This window comes from Rhinolophus hipposideros (genome assembly GCF_964194185.1).
Source record: "Rhinolophus hipposideros genome assembly, chromosome: 1".
Lineage (NCBI taxonomy): Eukaryota > Metazoa > Chordata > Mammalia > Chiroptera > Rhinolophidae > Rhinolophus > Rhinolophus hipposideros.
This window is the reverse complement of record NC_138047.1, coordinates 12262880-12282465: the sequence shown is the minus strand read 5'-3', so window position 1 is coordinate 12282465 and position 19586 is coordinate 12262880. Positions and strand designations below refer to the sequence as shown.

The 19586-nt window shown below is 36.1% G+C and overlaps 1 protein-coding gene across 1 annotated transcript in view; it reads left to right on the top strand.

Moving 5' to 3' along the window:
- Positions 1 to 19586, top strand: part of GPR158 (G protein-coupled receptor 158) — a 402394-nt gene that overhangs the window by 39735 nt on the left and 343073 nt on the right. Inside the window, exon 2 of the mRNA XM_081043867.1 lies at positions 5804 to 5909. Coding sequence (XP_080899993.1) covers positions 5804 to 5909 — 106 coding nt within the window. The remainder of the gene's footprint in view (positions 1 to 5803; positions 5910 to 19586) is intronic.

The window sequence follows — 19586 nt, the reverse complement described above, 5'->3', positions numbered from 1 at the left end:
AACTATTTTCAACGTTTTTTTACCAAGGGCCATATGCGGTAAAATACACAAACAGCCGGGCCACTCACTTGAGGTGAAGTACGTATTGCCTCACCTGGTTTATTTAAGTAAACTCAATATATTTTTGGAATTTGCTGCGGGCCAGTTATAAATGGATTGTGGGCCGCAGTTGGCCCGCAGGCCGCAGTTTGGACACCCCTGCCTTAGAAACTTCCTTAGCCTGATCCACAATTTCATTTGTTCACAGGTGACAGAGTTGCCAAATTTTCTACCTACTATGTAACAAAGGTTCCTTTTTCTTCTTCCTCCAATACCATTTCCTTATTGTCCTTTAAGACTCACCAACATAGTCCTACTTTTCTTAGCCATCTCTTTGAGGCCCTTCCAGCTTCTATCTCTGCCAGCTCCCAAACCCAGTGTCACATGTTTTAGGCTTTTGGTATGTCAGCAACCCACTTCTAGGCACCAGATTCTGTTCTAGTTATCTACTGTCTGGAGAAAATGACTGATGGCAACTGTTCTACCAGGGTCTGTTTTTATCAACTCTTTATTTCAGGGTAACTTCTGCCCTCATAGCCCATCAATATTGACTATATGTGATGTTATTGTCAATTTTTTGTAGTGATGGAGCAGGAAATTATTGTCCAAGGTAACATGGGGAAGAAGCAAAAGTAGAATCTCAAAACATACCTTCAAACTATCCAGTCTTTCTTTCCATCCATTCATCCATAGCAGTTCATGATAGTTTTCTGTTACTTGGGTATTCTCACCCAATCAATCTCTTCCTCTCCCTCCCCTACCCCTGTCCCTCCCTCTTCCTCTGTCTTTGTTTAGCTGCTCCTTGCTTCTCTTTACCATCTACAACGTCTTCAAAGTTAATGATGGGAATAGGCTGATATAAGGGCTAAGGGAAAATGTTGTAAAGACATGGGCCATGGAAATTTATTCTGGTGGGAAAAATAATTAAAAGTAAAATAATATAATATAGTGTACTAAGTGATATGAAGACGTTAAGCACTGTATTATGGGGAGAATAGGGAAGTGACTTCTAAATCAGACGTGGCGTTCATAGAAGGCTTTACAAAGGAGTTAGGTAGGAATTATAATAGATAAAGCACAGTTTAGGGTATAAAGGCATCTGTAAAGGAGTAGTTTTGTGAGATAGCAAATTCTTTAGACCCACATGTGATTCTGAATGGTCTGGAACAAAGAATGTATGCAGAAGTGTGGTTGGAAAAATTTGAAGGAGGGACCTGAACATAGTGTTATACCAAGGAGCTTGGATTTTTATTCTTTATGCAAGTGGGAAATCTTGGTTTTGAGCAGGCAATTGTCAGGATCAGATTCCATGTTTCAAAGACAGCGTAGTATGATGCTTAAGCTCTAGGGAACTTGCTTGCTTGGGATCTTTCTAGAGTCCTAAAAAGGGCACTAACAATCAATTCTGCGGTCAATGGTTTCTTGTAAAATGCAGGAGGAAGCTATTTTAACTGCAGTGATCTCTTTCTACTATAACTTGCCTCCATTACACTTTATATAGGCTGTGGGCATTTTGGAAATTAGCTAAGGGGAAGTTCAGGATCATTTAGTCTGTGCTTAGTAATAAATATCAAAGTAGTTTATGGTTACTTCTGTGCAAAGCTATCCTGGTATAGAAATGGCTTCTAGTAATAATCTTACTATCCATCCAGCAATTATAACACAAAGATGTAGGGCCAAAGGTCATATTGTGATAGTAATGTGTATTCATGATTTTGTATTTGCTTCTTAAAGGATCCTAAATCGTGTAAGCTTCAGGACCTAAAAACCAGGATCTTTACCTGAGGAAATGCTAAACAAATTAATAAGCTATCATTAAAATTTTTTAGCCTCATTAGAGATGAAGGCATGAACCAAGGCAATGAATGGTAGCAGATATAGAGGGAAAGAGTCAAAATACAAGAAACATTCTGGGAGTACAACTAGGGAACTTGGCAAACGTTTTGATGGGAGGTGAGTTTCATAACAAACTTAAGTTCTCAACTTGGATAATTGGGAGGATGGAAGCCCATTTATGGAGAGAGAACATTAGTGCAAATTTGAGCAGAGGGTGAACCCTGTTTTGGGCATTTTGCATTTCAAGTGTCAGAGAGACAAACAGAGGAAAATGCTGGTCTGCAGCTCAGCTAAGCACCCAGGTGTTTGGAGGATATTATTTGCTACGTTGTTTCCCGGAAAATAAGACCTAGCCAAACAATCATCTCTAATGCGTCTTTTGGAGCAAAAATTAATATAAGACCAAGTATATTGTGTTATGTTATGTTATGTTATGTTAGACCTGGTATTATATTATATTATTACATTATATATTACATCACATCACGTCACGTCACATCACGTTATATTATATTATACCCAGTCTTATATAAGACTCGGTCTTATAGTAAAATAAGACCAGGTCTTATATTAATTTTTGCTCCAAAAGACGCATTAGAGCTGATTTTCCGGCTAGGTCTTATTTTTGGGGGAATCACAGTATATTTTCCATTCTCTGGAGGCCACTTACCAGGCTGTTTTTGGCCCTTGCTTTCCTGGCCTTGGTCCCTTGAAACAGCAATGACTTCCTCACCATTGGAGCCTTCCAATGGCACGTGCTCACCGGATGTGGGAGCAGCACTTCTGCCTCCAGGTGCACTTTCAGGGGATGTAAGTGCGCAGGTGCCCTGGGGGCCTCAAACTGGCATAACCTTCAGCCGTTCATGAAGGTCTGTGTGGGTTTGAGTTTCTGCATTGCTTTCGGCGGGACACTTCTCCCCCCAAAGAAAACATCATCATCCCACTTAATCGTCCAAACTTCCAGTTTCTCCATCGGAAGTCAATGTACCTTCCTGAGGGCTTTGTAGGTCCCAGGCTAAGGCAGGGGAGCTAATGAGGGTGAGTCAGTGCTGATTTCCCAGCTGGTAAACACACGCCTCATTACCTTGGGTAGTTTTGCACCCGGAAAGCTTCGTGAGCTGAGTTTAAAATTTGCAGTAAGTTTTTGGTTCCCATACATGAACCTGGAAATTAGGAGTTAAGAGGGAAAACTCTCAGTGATCAAGACACCGATTTCTTAAGCCAGTTTTCTCAGGGTTGGGAACAGAGTAATTGCAGCCTTCTGGAATCCCAAATTAGCCATGTCCCTGAGCGGAGAGCTGGAAGATTGTGAGATTTCCACTATTTTGCAAATAAACTCTTTCAGTGCAGCAGTATATTTGAGGAGAACTTGACCTCTTTATTACTAACAATTGTGGAACAAATAAAAGTGCATATTTTTATTAGTTTACTACTTTCATCTTCCAAATAAGATGTCCATGGAAGAAAACCAAAATATTGTGGACAATAATAGTCCAGTGGGAAAGCTTATGTCACTGAAGAAGATGACTGGTAATTTAAGAGCGTGAATACGAATATGGTGCAATTACATCTTGAATGCTGATTGAGTTAGAAATCTCACTTCAGTGAGGCTTATCCTGACCACTCTTTAAAAAGAGTTTTACCTACGGTTCTATTCCCATCCCTCTTACCTGCTTCAAGTTTGTTTTTCCTCCATAGCAGTTTTTACTTTGTAATGTATAGCATAACTTATTTATGTATTATAGCCATTGTTTATTGTTTGTCTATCCCACACTAGAGTTAAGCTCCAGGAAGGCAGGATTTTTTTTCCTGCTTAACTAATGTATTTCAAAGGCCAAGAACAATTTTCGCCCATAGTAGGCACTCAATATTTATTGATTTAATGAAAATATCAATATGTTATTTTCCAAAGAGCATAAAGTACAGCCTGCACGGGCTTGCATGACTAGCATAACATGTGGAACATAGCTCTATTGAAAGTCCTCGTAGTGAAGACAGTGAACAAGTCAACAAATGTTTATTGAATCCCTACTATACCCTACATGATAGCTTTCCAAATTCCACAGCATTGAGCATCCGTTTTCCATAAAACATTCTGATACTTTAAAAAATGTATTACACCTTTTGGTGTTACTCGGAGGCAGGGCCCCTGGGGTTCACATGCATAGCATCTCTTATAGTGATACGTACATACCAGACGATAAACATTTGTTGAAAGAGCAAAGGAGTGGACTGGGTTAAGGCCATTAGGTTATCTTGGAACCCTGTTATTTTTTACGTGAACGTTTGTTTTCTGAAATTATGGTCTACGAAACTAGTGTTTTGCATATTGGGGTCTACTTCTCTGAAGGATTTGCAAATTTGCTACGATAATTTTTGGATTTTTCAATTCAGTGTTCATCTGAAAAATTAACTTATTCATATTTTGGATTATCTGGATCACCGAATACTAACAGAAGATTTTGGTGTCCCTGTTCGTTTTCTGTCTCTCTCTCTAGCATGTTAGCACTACATAGTATAGTACTTTGTTGTAGGTTAGTCAGAAAACAACAGAGGCAGGCTGAAAAAGTAAATGATTTATTCACTACAAATGTAGCCCAAAATGACATTAAGCCATTCTGTCAGAAGATGATATCACAGTAGTTTAAAAGGAGAAAAGACATGAGAGAAATGATTCATAACATGGTAAAATATGCTTGCTGAACTAGCATATTCTTGTTCTGAGAGGTGATTTAGTTTAGCAAAGCATAATCGTTAGTGTTTTAAAATTAATATTTTTTCAATTTAAAATTTTTTAGCTTTATAATTTTGTTTACATTTATTTTGTAATTTTGTGGGTTTTTTGGTAGCTGTGAGAGCTATGATATGAGAAATTTGAGCCTACCTTTATGTTTGTACGTTTTTAATAATAACATATGGAAATAGTTTAAGTTTAGGATATGGGACTTTAAAATGTTTTTACTTTTAGTGAGTTTGAGTGAAGTGTTTATATTTCAATCAAATTTGTGAAAAATGATAAAGCTTAGAGCGTTGGGGCCCAGGACACAGAATATTGACTTCAGTCAAGTCCAGGTATGACCATTCAATGTAGGATACATACTTCTGCTGCTTCTGCTGCTAGGGTGCTGGTGGTGGTGAAAAATAGAAGAGAGGGACCTTAGGAAAATGTAGGGAGATTGGCGGGAGAAAAAATGGAGATATTTTAGATCAAGTTGTAGCTTTCTTTGCAGTTATGCTTTTGGCTCTGAATTTGTGAGTTCTGTTTCTTAGTGTCTTTTCTCAAATGGCTGAGTGAAATGCAGTGTTTTTTTGCTAGAATTAAAAGAAAAATGCTAATAAGCGTTTTTGTAGATGATGTCAAACTCTGGTGTGTGACACTGAGAGACCTAAAGAGCTGTTTAAATCATTGCTATAGAATATCAGAGGAAAGAGGTCCTTATTTTCTGATATTGCCCTCGCTCCCTGACCATCCACCCCGCTCCTCTCAACCCTCCCCATCTGGCCTGGAACATAGGAGTAAAAATAAGGAGAGAAATGAGATGAAGACTTTGTTTTGGTTTATTTTAATAGAAGGGGTACCAGAGGAGGTGTTATTTCAGAGTCAACTTTGCTACCATGTTCAGAGAAATATTCTCTGGATTTCAGTCAATCAACAAATATTTATTGAGCACCTACTATGTGCCAGGCATTATATGCGGAGCTGAAGACAGTAAACAATACAGAATTCCTACCTTTGAGACCTTTACGTAAAACTTGTTGATTTTGTTCTATTGGGTCTTGGTATACTTTAGTTGAATATGAGTGGGCAACTTGAAAACTTTTAGTGCATTCTTCATGCTGATTTGTCTGATTTCCAGGATAGAATACAGGGTTAGAAACTGTAAAAGATCAGATTAATTTGTTCTTTTTATCTTTTTTTGTTTTTAAGGGGTGTCATGAAAGTTGACATAAATCTTCAGAAAGTGGATATTGACCAGTGTTCGAGTGATGGCTGGTTTTCAGGAACTCACAAATGTCACCTTAACAATTCAGAGGTAAGAACTTGAAAATAAAGCCCTCTGAAATCAGAAACTCAGAAATGTATTACTTTTGATATAGTATATTATTGTGGGTAAGTGAACAAGAGGCATCTTACTGGGAAAAAAAATCTGTGCAGGTCTGAATGTTGCTAAATGAACTGAAAAAGGAGTAGTATATGAAATTTGTGCAGAATACTGTTCATTTGAAAACTAAGAGAAAGCTGAAAGTGAAATCATGTCTGAAAGTTGGCTTTAGTCAAAGGCTGACCCTATTCTTCATAAGGGGCTGGAAATTAAAATAGCAGTGAAGTGAAAAACCAGTCCCGGAGGGGTCAACCAGATTATGCATATTTTAATGGAATATGATGTTTGTTTAAACCTTGATGCTATTTATTCAGACACACTGCCATCTGCTAGAAAAGCAATAGAGAAAATGTAGTAGGAAAATTTTCAACATAAGGAGAAAACTGTATACAGAGACTTGGAAAGGAAATGTGTGTATTTGTGTGTGTGTGTTTCCAATTTTCAGCTTCTATCCATGCTATATTTCATGGGCCTATGGTTGGTTAGGAAAAGGCATAGAGGTCATACATCTGGAAATAAGACTGTCACTTGTCCTTTGTGGTTTCAGAGAGGAAATGTGATGACATCCTGATTTCATTTTCAGTAATCTATTTCTGAGGTCCCAAAATGTTAAGAAACAAATGTACAATAAAGTTCCTGATCTTAAATACTTGGGCTCTCCTGACATTGAGATCATGAATTTGTGAGGAAAGCCTACTTGATTTATTTGAAAGAGAGGATAGTCCCATAAACGTAGTAATCTACATCTTTATTTTTTTTTTGCCCTTTGTGAAAGAGGGTTGTACCTAATGCAATTTTAAGGTAAGGAATATTAAATCAGAGGGAAAATTAACAATAAGCATTTATTTGTGCCATTATACAAACAAAAATGTACACAGACATGTGCATTTATACATACGTGTACATATGCCCATTATATATTTCCCTTCACATATTCTACCATACAGAACCCACATACTTTCATACCCATACCACTCCCCAAATAACCTACAGTTTCACACACTCCCCCTACACTCCACACACACACCTCCACCTGTCCCTCCATACTCCCCACCACAATATCCCTCAACCTTCCCACCCACTAAACTCCCCGGAACCCCCCATGATTCTCCACATCCCCCTAAATCCATTACACATGTCCCCATGACCCCCACTTCCTCAGTACCCCATGGAACTTCCCACACATCCCCATACCCTTCCCACATCTCCATACACCTCTATTTGGCTCTGACTTCCTCCACTCCCCTATAATTGGGACCCAGTTATTCAAGGAAATGTTTCTTTCTTGTCAGCTCTCAGAAGTTAAGGTCCTCTTTTCACCTCCTTTCTCTATTTATTCTCAGAGTTTGGAACATTTCTGGGTATCCACTTTCCCTTGGTTGATTCTGGCATTTCTAAAGATATTAATTTCAGTTACTGATTTGGTGAATATCTTTAGCCTGGTTATTATCTCCATGCCAATGGTTTATATAGCCACTTAGCTTTGTGTTTTAGCCAGAGTGGATTTTTTTCTGCATGGGTGTCATATAATATATATTGATCTGTATGTGCTCATTTCTGTATAGCCTTGTTTCTTTGGTGTTCCTGGGTGGTTCAATAAGCAGTCTGTTAAGAAACAAAGAGATATTTATTTTTCTGTTTGTTAGTTACTGCTTCCCTCTAATAATCTTGGTGTAGTTTTTGTTTCCTTATAACACATCTATTTATTTGACTAGATGGCCATATTGAAATAATTACTTTCTCCTTTTGGAAAAGTGATTCATTTTCATTGCATCAGGATTATTAACTTTCCAGGTGTTGTGTCTTTTTAAAACTTTCAGATAAACTAAGTTATTTCAAGATAAAATATGATCCTCTATTCTGGTTAACCAAGATTGATTTGAAATGTGTAACTTTGGGGATTGAATATGGGACCATTATATTTATTTGATTCCTATAGGAAAAATTGGAAAAATATATCCTCCAAGACAACCAACAGTTCAATGAGTCTCATTTGAAAATGTTGTGGAAAGAGGTTCAATGATCAAAAAAATGACATCATTAAACACTGAAATGTCTGTAAGACTTAGACTCTGGATCCCTCCGCCCCCTTTCCTTGGCCAGGTACTGGAGTTGGGATTAGGAGACCTTGGTGTTCTGGCCTGGGCCCACGAGGCCCTCGGAGCTTCTTCTGACTTACACATGGATGTCACGGAATTCTTCACCCGTTTTTGACTGGGCTTCTGTAAGGCCCTGTATTCGGTGCTGGTCACTCAGGCCACCTGCATCAGTTCCATACCACATTCCCAGTCTGAAGACTAGCAATAGTCCTTCAACTTCTTCCGTACTGATATGAATGGGAGACTAAGAACTGGCTTCTCTTGAAATTTTCACTCCTTGGGAAAATGGAAAGAAAAATCTCTTGTTCAGGGCATTTTTTCATCTGCACTGGCTCTCCTTTTTGTTCCTTGTCACAAATCTGTTACTGACCCCAAGAATCACTGTGTAAATTGGCTTATTTTGGGAAGCAGTTCACATGAATCATAGTTGTAGGGTGTTGAGGCCAGCCTTTATGAATGTCTGTAGTATTAAAAACAGAGACACGCATCATGTTTACTGTGGGTTTTATCTTGCTAGTGTTTAACTTTTTTTTCTTATAAATAGACAAATTTAGAAGATAGACAAATTTCAAAGTTATAATTGAAGCAAACTTTTCATTGCAAAAATTCTTCCAGTGGTTTGTTGATTTTTCAGCCTCCAAGGTATCTTAAACCAGGATAGTGAGTCTGATGTTGGAAACAGATAAGTGATATGTGACCAATGACAAAAGCCTCAGGAGCATTTTTGAACGGCATGGCATGGTTTGTGAGGAAAATAATTACTCATGGGGAGTGTGGTTCATTACAGGATCTAGGAGGCCACTAGGTATGTTTTGAAGGGCACAGTAAAACAAGATCTGAGTCAACAACCTTGAACTGGATTGCAGGATTATTCTGGCTGTTTTTGTAACTGATTTAGGTCACTGCAATATGGACTTGATCATGTTGTCAGTATCCATTTAAATAATTCTTTACCTATTTTCATATCCCTGTTTGCTTTGAGTATACAAAATCTTCTCTTACAGAATACTTTATTTAAAACATTAAAATAAATTAATGCTCATTTTTGTATTAAAGGTATTTTTTGTTTTAAAGATATTTAAAGGTTTTTTTCTAAAGGTATTTTTTTGCTTTGTTTCCATGATAAAAAAAAACAAAAAACTTTTAAATCACTATTTGAAGTAGGAAACATTAGGACAGTGGCCTTGAAACTGTTTTTATTATGTTCTATTAGTAGAAATGCTTTAAGTATCCACACGTACTTTAATATGACCATCAGTATATTTTTTTACCTACAAAGTATACATGTATCTTTTGTTAAACTAATATATCCTACATATTATAAGTCAGAAAAGTTAATCAGGTTGAGGTAAAAATGAAATAATATTTTCATGTAGATTATATTTTATAAAAATAAGTATATCTTTAATGAAAGCAATGTAATTGATCACAATTTTTGAAATATTTTTAGTAAGAATGTTATGATTGCATCTGCTTCATTATTTTTTAAAATCTTAGTTTAATGCTTGATAATGCAGTGACTCACAGGTCTCTAAGTTCAGTTTAGTTTTATACTTAATGTTAATATCTGTCCTAGTTGAAAATATACCACACAAGGATATGTCATTTGGCGAAGAAATACATTGTTGGCTGTGTTTGATAAATCACAATATTCGTTTGTCAGTTCCATCTACCAATTTTGCAAAGAATTTTGCAGAAATACAGCTGGCAATTTTTCATCTCACCTGATGTCAGTTGGTGCCTGAAAACTAATTGGAATGCTTGGCATTTTAATATTTTAAAGGAGTAGGTTAAAAATTCAGTCAAACTTTCATGAGGAATATTTTCAAACAGATTAGGACGTTTTATTTCCAAGTTTAAACTATATGGCTATGTGAGTATTTATAGCTTTTGGCAACAAAAACCACACATCACTGAAAACATTTCCAAATATCCATTTTCAAAATGTTCACTTCAAGAGGCTTTCCTTATGGATTCTTAAAATGTCACTTTTAATTTGAAGGAAGAGCTTAGATATTTTTTTGAAAATACCTGCTGCGTAGACACTGCTGACAACCAGTTGTCATCAGGGAGCTGGTCCGAAAATTTGGAACATTTGTCTTTTTTGTAAAAAGCAATGCATAACTAATCTTTAAGTTCAGAAACAAAGAATTCACTTTGAGATAATCAGAACATCTTTGTGTGGGAAAAGATTTTCCAGGTCACACACCAGAGAATGGAGAAAGTCAATTTGAAGAATCTCGAGAGTATCTCTGAGAGGGTGTTATAGATCATTGCTATATTTAGATATTTCTTTTTCCTTTTTGACTCACAGGGTGGATTACTAATGCAAACAAACAAAAACTAAAAAATCAGATTTTACACTAGGAAGTAGATGAATCCACCGTAAACACTGTGGATGGGTTTCACTTTTTCTGTTGTTTGAACTCAAAAGATTTTATTAGAATCTTATAAATAAAGCTACTAATTAATATTAATACTTGCAATGGCTGCAACTATTTAGTAGCGCTTGCTTTGGGCCAAGACTTGTTCAATGTGTTTTACACACATTAACTTAATCTTTATAGTTCCCATTTTACTGATGAGAAAGCTAAACCCAGAGATGTTGAATAACTTGCCCATAATCACACAATTAGTAATTGGCAGAGCTGGAATTAGAATCCAGATTTGTCTAATTCTATAACATATTTTTTTTTATACTACTATCTTATACTTGCCTTTTTTTTTTTTTTTTTTTTTTTTTTTTACAGAACGTAACCAGATAAATCCATTTAGGATTGGAAGTGAGAATGTACAGGGAATTTTAGATTATAAACTACATTTAACTTTGGGTGTTGGGTAGCAGAGATTAGGAGATATTGCCCTATGTCAGATGTCACTTTAGATATGGTCCATAGGCATTATATTAAGTAACTTCTGGGAAAATCTAGCATCTCTCTTAGTGAAGCAAGGAATTAACGTTTCCTTAGGCTCTGAATTTGTGTTTAAGTCTAAGGCTATTCTAAGGCTATTCATAGGAAGCGATTGTATGGATTGATGTTAACTTGCAGTGAAGGTTGTAGTCATTATAGACTTTAATTTGGGGCCTTGTACTGATCAGAATGTTCATCAATTCTTTGAATAATGATACAGGAGACAAGTAATTAATAATAACACATTCATCAACAGTTAAAAATCAGAGACTAAAAAGACACTGCTGAGTTGGAGAAATGGACACGTCTATCAAGATGCATCTTAATAGGAACAATGGTAAGACCCTGAATGTGAATCAAAAAACCTTTCTTTGCAAGCATAGGAAGAATGATATGGTTTAGTTGTAGCACATGTGAACAATATTGGGGAGAACACTTGAAGGTTCAGTATGATTCAATAGTATGATATGGTTGTAAAGCAATAATAGCAAAAGCCAACTTAGTTGTAAGTGGTTTTCTAGATTTTGGGAGGTTCACATGTCACTATTGTAAACTTAGCAATAGTTTACACTCTGGAATAGAGTGACAAAGAATATAGAAATTGAATATAGAATATATTCTTTATATTTAATATTCTATATTGGGTATAGAATATATATATAAATATTCAGTATATTGAATTGAAATTCAATATACGAGGTGTGATCACAAAATATGGTGAATTCTGCTGCCAAGTGCTATTCAACGGAAAGGCAGGGATCTTCAATATCGGAAGCGGCACATTGAACCTTAGTAATAGTGTGTGACAAGTATCAACTTGTTTGGTGCCGTCAGTCGCGTGTGAGCTACAGTTGAGAGAAGGTGTGTTTTAAAGTGTGCCATAAATCATGGATCATGAACAATGCATTAACACAAAATTGGCAAACGGTTTCATCCTCCATCATGATAATGGTCTATGTTACACATCACCTCTGATATGGCAATTTCTGTCAAATAAAACCATTATGGTGTGTCCTCATCCACCTTATTCATTGGATTGGGCACCATGCAACTTCTGGCTCTTCTCTAGTCAAAATGACCACGAAAGATAAACATTTTGAATTGATTCAGGTCATGAAGGCAGCCACAACAACGCAACTAAAGACACTTATGAAAGAGGACTTCCAGAACTGCCTCAGAAAGAGGCAAGAATGATGGGATAAGTGTGTTTGAAGCGAAGGGGATTAATGGCAATGTGTCTTTTCCTGTAATAAACTTTTAAAAATTTAAACATTCACTGTATTTTGTGATCACATCTCGTAGAAATGGAAACCCATTCAGAAGAGAAAAAATAGTATTACTACCATGTTTCCCCGAAAATAAGACTTAGCCGGACCATTAGCTCTAATGCGTCTGTTGGAGCAAAAATTAATGTAAGACGCAGTCTGTTATATTATATTATATTATATTATACCCAGTTTTACATTAAAATAGGACTGGGTCTTATATTAATTTTTTTCTCCAAAAGATGCGTTAGAGCTGATGGTCCTGCTAGGTCTTATTTTTGGGGAAACACGGTAAGAACTTTGAAATCTTGTTTTTTGAAAAATCAAAGAAATCATGAAGGTTTTCCAGGGAAGAGAAGACTCATGGATGATCTGACAACTGCCTTCCAATATGAAAATAGCTATTGTATGGATATTTATACTTTATCTGAAAGGACTCAGGGGCTGTTGTGAGTTATCAGTAAACCAACAAGAACTACAGAAGGCTCTGTTTAGCTCAATGTAAGTGGAACTTATTAACAATCAGAATTGTTCCAAAATTGAGAATGTATGTTTTTAACTGAGAATGTATATTGTAAATGTGAATGTCAGATTTGTTCAATCATACATTGCCAGGATGACTGCTTAGTGAGGATGATATAGACCTTGGTATTTTCAACAGTGAAAGGTACCACTTGACAGAACTTTGCAGGCCTCATAAAAACTTCATGCAACATTGGCTATAAGTTTCTCTGCAACCCTAAGATTTTACACTTCTAGCATACTGTAAAGGGATCCACAAAAAGGCGTTTCCATTCAAAAGCAACACTTATTGTCCTTGCAAATGCAATACCTTGAATTCTCACATTGGATGTGAGGCCTTCCAAACCTGAGATTTTCTGATTTTTCTCTGTGATAATGATAAAGCAAACCATTATTTATCATTGCCACCTTCATTCAAGCCAGCTTCTGGGATTTGATTTCTAGTTACTCATTAAGCACTTTGGGGATACTGATGCAGGACTAATTAATTTGGATGGAAATGAGAAGGAAAAGCCAAAAGGTGTTTAGATGACACGCGATTGCAAATCTGGGATAATCTGAGCCAGAAAGGGGGCAATAGAGGGGAGTGTCATTAATTTTTTTCTGTAATTTGTTTCTCTTGCTTATAAAGAAATCACATATCTTACAGTGGGAGATAAACCCATTTTTCAGCTATGAGAAGGTCATGGTATTTGGTATCTGTTCCTGAATGACACTTCTTTGTATACATGCTATGTCACTGGATTATATCACCAACTTTCTTGAACCTGTTGATGTAATATTGGGCCCTTTGAAGGGTTTGAATTAGAATGTAAAAGGAGAGCACCACCTGTTTGTCTAAGGTGAATAAACTCTATCTATATCATGTATATCTATCTATCTATCATCTATCTATCTGTCATCTATCTGAGCTATAAAATTATTTTCTTGATTTATAACTTTCTACTTTATCAACTTTGTGCATTGCATAGAATGTTTAAGAAAAATTAAAAAACCCGTATAAGATTTTATTCCATGTGAGTGGTATAGTTAAAGGCACTTTTGGTAATATTTGCTAGTAGTTAAGTTTTCTTTAGCCCAGGTCTGAAGAGTCTGTGAAATCCCCAAGAGCGAAGTGTGCCATCGATACAAGCTTGTTTTTCAATCTCTGTATAAGAAAACTATTATTCAATAATAATAAGGCATATTCATTTAATACTTATTACCCTTGTTATTTCTATTTTCTAGATGAGGAAACTAAGACTTAGAGTGGTTTTAAGTAACTTGACTAAGGTCATAAAACTAGCAAATAGTGGTTCAGGAATTTGAACTATAGGAAGGTAGTATAGGTGATAAATGGTTGATAGGACAGAGAATCACTGGTAGTGGCCCATGGGATAATATTATTAGTCTTGTTGTGGTTCTGCCCATGGGAGCTCAGTCAAAAGGCATGCTAGAATCTTGCTTATGTGGGAAATTAGGTGTACATCAAACAAGAACTGATCTACCTTTCAGATGGCAAAAACAAATTCCCAAGAGAGTGTGGCAAGCTCACATACAAATTTGGATTAGGGTCAATATACAGTAGGTTCCATCTTGCAGGTGTGTGAGTAGCAGCAGCAGAAGTTTCTTGCCAGTAGTGGTACTCTTGTTTCAATATATGGCAGTGAGTTGGGATGGTAGGAATGTCCAATTTGAAATAGGATCCAAGGGATAAGATCCATTTCCTTTGACAGAGGTTGGTGAGGGCTGTATACATTGTCTGGACATCAGGTAATAGGGCAGGTGTTAAGGAAAAGGACCCATTCCCTGCAGGGAATTAGAATACAAATCAGACATGGGAATCAAAGTTGAGTATGGAGGATTGCAGTTCACTGCATATAGGGATACCAAGGGGATCCTCTGTGGTTATGATAATATATAAATACATTTTAGATGCTAACCATTGCTGGTGACAGAACGACTGAAATGCTGCCAAACTTCTCTGTGACATAAGGTTGGAGTGGGGCTGAGTTTAAGGGTGGGAGATCAACAGCGCATGCGGCTGGGCTAGAGTAGGCTGTGTCAAGAGGATTCACTCGCATATACCAATGAATATCGAGTCAACATATCAGACTTTTTTGATCTCGTCATTTCAGGGACAGAACTTCTAATGAAATATGAAGCTAGTGAACAGATTTGGAATATGTAGCTAAATTTATAATGGAGTCAATCAGGAAAAAAGTCTCTACCTATTAAACCTTTGCTTTTGTCACATTCAGTAGCAGAAAAATTGCTGCTTGTCCTATTCTAGATATGAGAAGCAATCAGAATATACAGTGAGTGCCTGAGGGTGACTTCTTTGGGGTTAAATATAGCTTTCCATCATTAGTTTATGTGGGAAAAAATCCCATTATGACAGCAAATCAGATCTAATCTGGCACTCCCTCTGCTACAATTATATAAAATATGGTGGAAACTTGTCAAAGCTTTCAGTGAGAAATGAGGCTACCAATGCTTGGCAGCCCCCTTTTTGAGCACAGTGGAGAATCATGTTGCTTAGTTACAGCCCTTGGCTGATTTAGAAAGCTCTCACTGACTGTATTATGCAAGAGTTAAACTCTACTCCTTGATAACTATTTTTTTCCCTAAGAGAAAAGATTTATTTACCACCTTCTTTTTGTGTGTGTGTTTTTTACCAAGTCATTTATGTGTATTCATACAGGACAAGTTTCAATTTATCATTGTTTTTCCCTCCCCAAGGCTTATAGATGGAGAGAGAACAAGTGGGTGGTTGACGATACAAGCAGAGCATAAAGTATTGAAATGACTTAAATGATTTGCCCTCAAAGTAATGTGCAAAGGTCTCTTTCTTTTTTTTTTTTTTGTCATTGGAAGTCATTTTTTGTCATTTGAAGTCATTGTGGTTTTCCCCCCTTTCAGCTTAGTCATAGTTTGGATTACTATTGTCTTTATAATGCACAAGAATGTGTAAAATTATTTATTTTTGTTGTATTTCAAAATATAAGCTCATGTACAGGTGTAGAGAACAGTGAATGTAACTAGTGAAACACGGATAAGAATAGGGGCTGGAATTAGCACCAAAAGAATGAAAACAGAAGGCTTGAGAAAAAAATCAAATAACCATAAATGGAGATATAGAGCAATTATTGTACATGAAGTAGAAACGTGTGTAAAGGGGGAAATGTTAGATAGGTCAGAGCCAATTTCAATGAGATAAAAAAAAACTCAAGGACTCACAAGTCTGGAGAAGACTCTAAGAAACTTTTGGTTCATGCTCTGTCTCTAGAAAGGAGTATCTTTATACTATTCTAAAAATATGATATCCACTTTATTTTTATAGCTGGTGAGGATACACTTCCAGCTCAGGAAAGAGAGCTGTTCCTCAGCAATGCTTTCTATTATCTTACCCTAATTGTTGTAATGAAGTAAAGCCATGACCTAATCTCGATTGTGTAATTATTTCAGTAGATTTTACTATAGGCTTGTCAGTACAATCTCTGTTCATGCATGCAAAATCAGTTTTTCCTGCTGGTGCCTACAATTCTATGATCACCTGGAAGAAATGCTATAGAGTTGATTCCGTATTTACATCCAGAAATAGAAGAAAGGATAACTGGCTCTACAGGCTTGGTACCATTAAAATTCTAGTTCTATTAAAGCCCAGAATTTACAAACTTAGAATTTAAGCCAGCTTGCTTATGGGCTTTGTTTTCATGCTCGTCTGTAATCACCTTCATTTGCTACCTTTAAAAACATGTTTGTCCAATGCAGTCATTTTCAAAGTGTGGTCCTGGGGTCCTGGGTCAAGACAAACTAAAATTAAAGCTGTTTTCATAACAATTCAAAGACATATTTGCCTCTTATTTTTTATTTTTATTTTTTAATAAACAACAGAAATTTATTTCTCTGGAGGCTGGGAAGTCGAAGATCAAGGCAATGGCAGATTTGGTGTCTGGTGAGGATACACTTCCTGTTTCATGGATGACCATCTTTCTCTTGTAACCTCCCATGGTGGAAGGGGCAAGGTGGTTCTGGGGTTTGGGGCTCTCTTTTATAAGACTCCTAATTCCTTTCATGAAAGATCTACCCTCATGACCTCTAAGCATGTCCCAAAGGCCCTACCTCCTAATACCAACACATGGAGACGTATTTGCCTCTTGAGCTCTCTATTCTCTTATTGGTGTACAGAAGCTACACATGACATGATATTTAAACAGGTTGGACGCAGAAAGAAATATGAGAATCTGTCTTCTAATAAGCCAGATTTTGAGGAGATTTGCAGAAATGTAAAACAATGATACCCTTGCTTTTATTTTTTGTTTTGAAAACTATAGTTGTTTTTCATAAATGCATTATCTATGTTAACATGTTATGGGCTTATTGTTATTTTAAAATGAATTAATAATTATTTTTAAATTTTCTCTGTTTTAATATCTAATATGGCAAATATCAGTGGATGTAGCCAATACAAAGGAAAGCTCTTTGGGATTGTCAATAATTTTCAAGAGTGTAATGGATCACAAGACCAAAAAGTTTGAGAGGTCCGATGTAGTGTACTCATCAGCGACTGCATGATTCTGGCCTTGGCTCCACTTTCTGGTTTCTATGCTTCTCTCTCTTCCTTACTTTGAGATTTTACTGACATACTTCTGTACCCCATCTTCCCTCCTGATCATTTCAGCCGGAGACTCCACTGAATTCTTAGCCCATTGTCATCAGAATTGATGGATGACACAATACTCACATTAGTTAAAATAACAATCTGTCTAAAATAAAATTTCACACATTAAGTTTGGTGTGTATTTCTAATGATAGTGAATACATTACAGGTAAAAATCATGTGTTATTTCACTTACTAGATAATTTGAATAAAAAAGAAAATTTAATTTTGATTTCATTTTTAAACAAATTTGACCAAAACATCAAAGGACAAAATATACTGTATTTCACCTTTCAAATTGGAATTGTCAATGTAAATCAAAAATCATTTGAACAGTATAGAATTCTGCAAACCTAAGTATGTACAAAGACCTATGGCACATGTTTAGCTAGTGATATTTATTAATAAATGGTATATTCACGTAAATGCCTCAAAATTTTCTTCTGAGGATTAGTCTGAAGTTTTACTCCTATCACTTGTTATCTGGTCAACAGCTAATTAATTTTTGTTTTGAATTAACAGATTGTGAATTAAGTAAACATCATTTTTTTGTGTTCAGCCAAGACGTTCTTAGGACCAAATGAATATCATGTATATGTGCAAAATGAAAAGTCAATTTAGTATGTTATTCCCTTTGTTAAAATAGTTCGGAGATCCTAGAATCTTTTCCTTAAGTGAAAGACTTCACAGTTTTCTTTTATTTGATTGACAGCTATACAATGACATTTTGTTACCCTTGAAATATGTATCATTGGATGCATGTGTTGCCGCTAAGGGTGGGTAGTGAGTGGGAATGAGAGGAAATGAAATGCTTTTCTCCTTGGTCAGGGTTGGTTTGATCTTCTAAAAAAATTTTTTTTTCAGTTACAGTTGACATTCAGTATTAGTTTTAGGTGTACAGCATAGTGGGTAGGTATTTACATAATTTATGTAGTGATGCCCCCATTAGTCTAGTATCCACCTAGCACTATACATAGTTGTTGCAACATTATTGACTATATTCTCTATCCTGTACTTTATATCCAGTGACTATTTTGGCTACGCTTCACCTTTTTCACCCAGCTCTGCAACCCGCTGTCCCCTCTGGCAACCATCAGTTTGTTCTCTGTATCTGAGTCTGTTTCTGTTTTGTTTCTTCATTTATCTTGTTCTTTAGATTCCACATATAAGTGAAATCATACAATATTTGTCTTTCTCAATCTGACTTATTTCACTTAGTATAATACCCTGTAGGTCCATCCATGTTGTCATAAATGGTAAGATTTCATTCTTTTTTATGGCTGAGTAATATTCGATCTTAATTTATAAAAGTGCTGTGGTAGCCAGGTTCCCTGGTGGCAATATGTTAAGCTTTCTCTTTTCTTTGCTCCCACATCCAGTCACTGTGAAGTCTTGTTAATTTTACCTCAGTGTCTTGTCAATTTGTTTTCTTCTCTCATCTTACAACTGACTTAGTTTTAGTCCTAATCATTCTTTTTTTTTTTTTTTATTATGTTGAGATGTATTTTTCCATAGCTTTCATGCTTTATTTAAACTCTTGATTCTATACAGAATGGACTTCTCATAAAGTCATCTTTCCTGACAGCATTGGAAAATGCTGTCAGATATCTCTTAAGTCTTTCCTTTAGAGTTCTTTATATTACCTTACATAATCTAGAAGCTTTTTATCATCTTAGCAGGTATCCAAACACATTCCAGCTTGTCCAAGTAGAAGTATAACAGTAATGAGCTAACCAGTGCTAAAGCACAGCACCACCCCATCCCTCTTCTAAGTACTTGCATAAGTGTAACCCATGATTACATGGGCCTTTTTTTTTAAATGTTTTTTTTTTATTATTAAATTTATTGGGGTGACAATTGTTAGTAAATTTACATAGATTTCAGGTGAGTCCTAATCATTCTTGTTTGAACTTTTTCGTACCCTCCTGTCTTCAGTTTTATTCCTCCCCAATTCATCATCTGCACTGCTGCCAACATGATTTTTTAAAAAATGGTATGCTGATTATATCATCCTGTATTTTTTCTTGAGACAGTATCACATAGCAGTTAAACGTGTTACGGCTTTGGAGTCAGACTGCATGTGTTCTGAACCTTTCTGTGCCTCAACCTCCTTAAAATGGGAATGATTCTATGTTGTATATAAAATGCTTTGCACAGTACATTGTCTA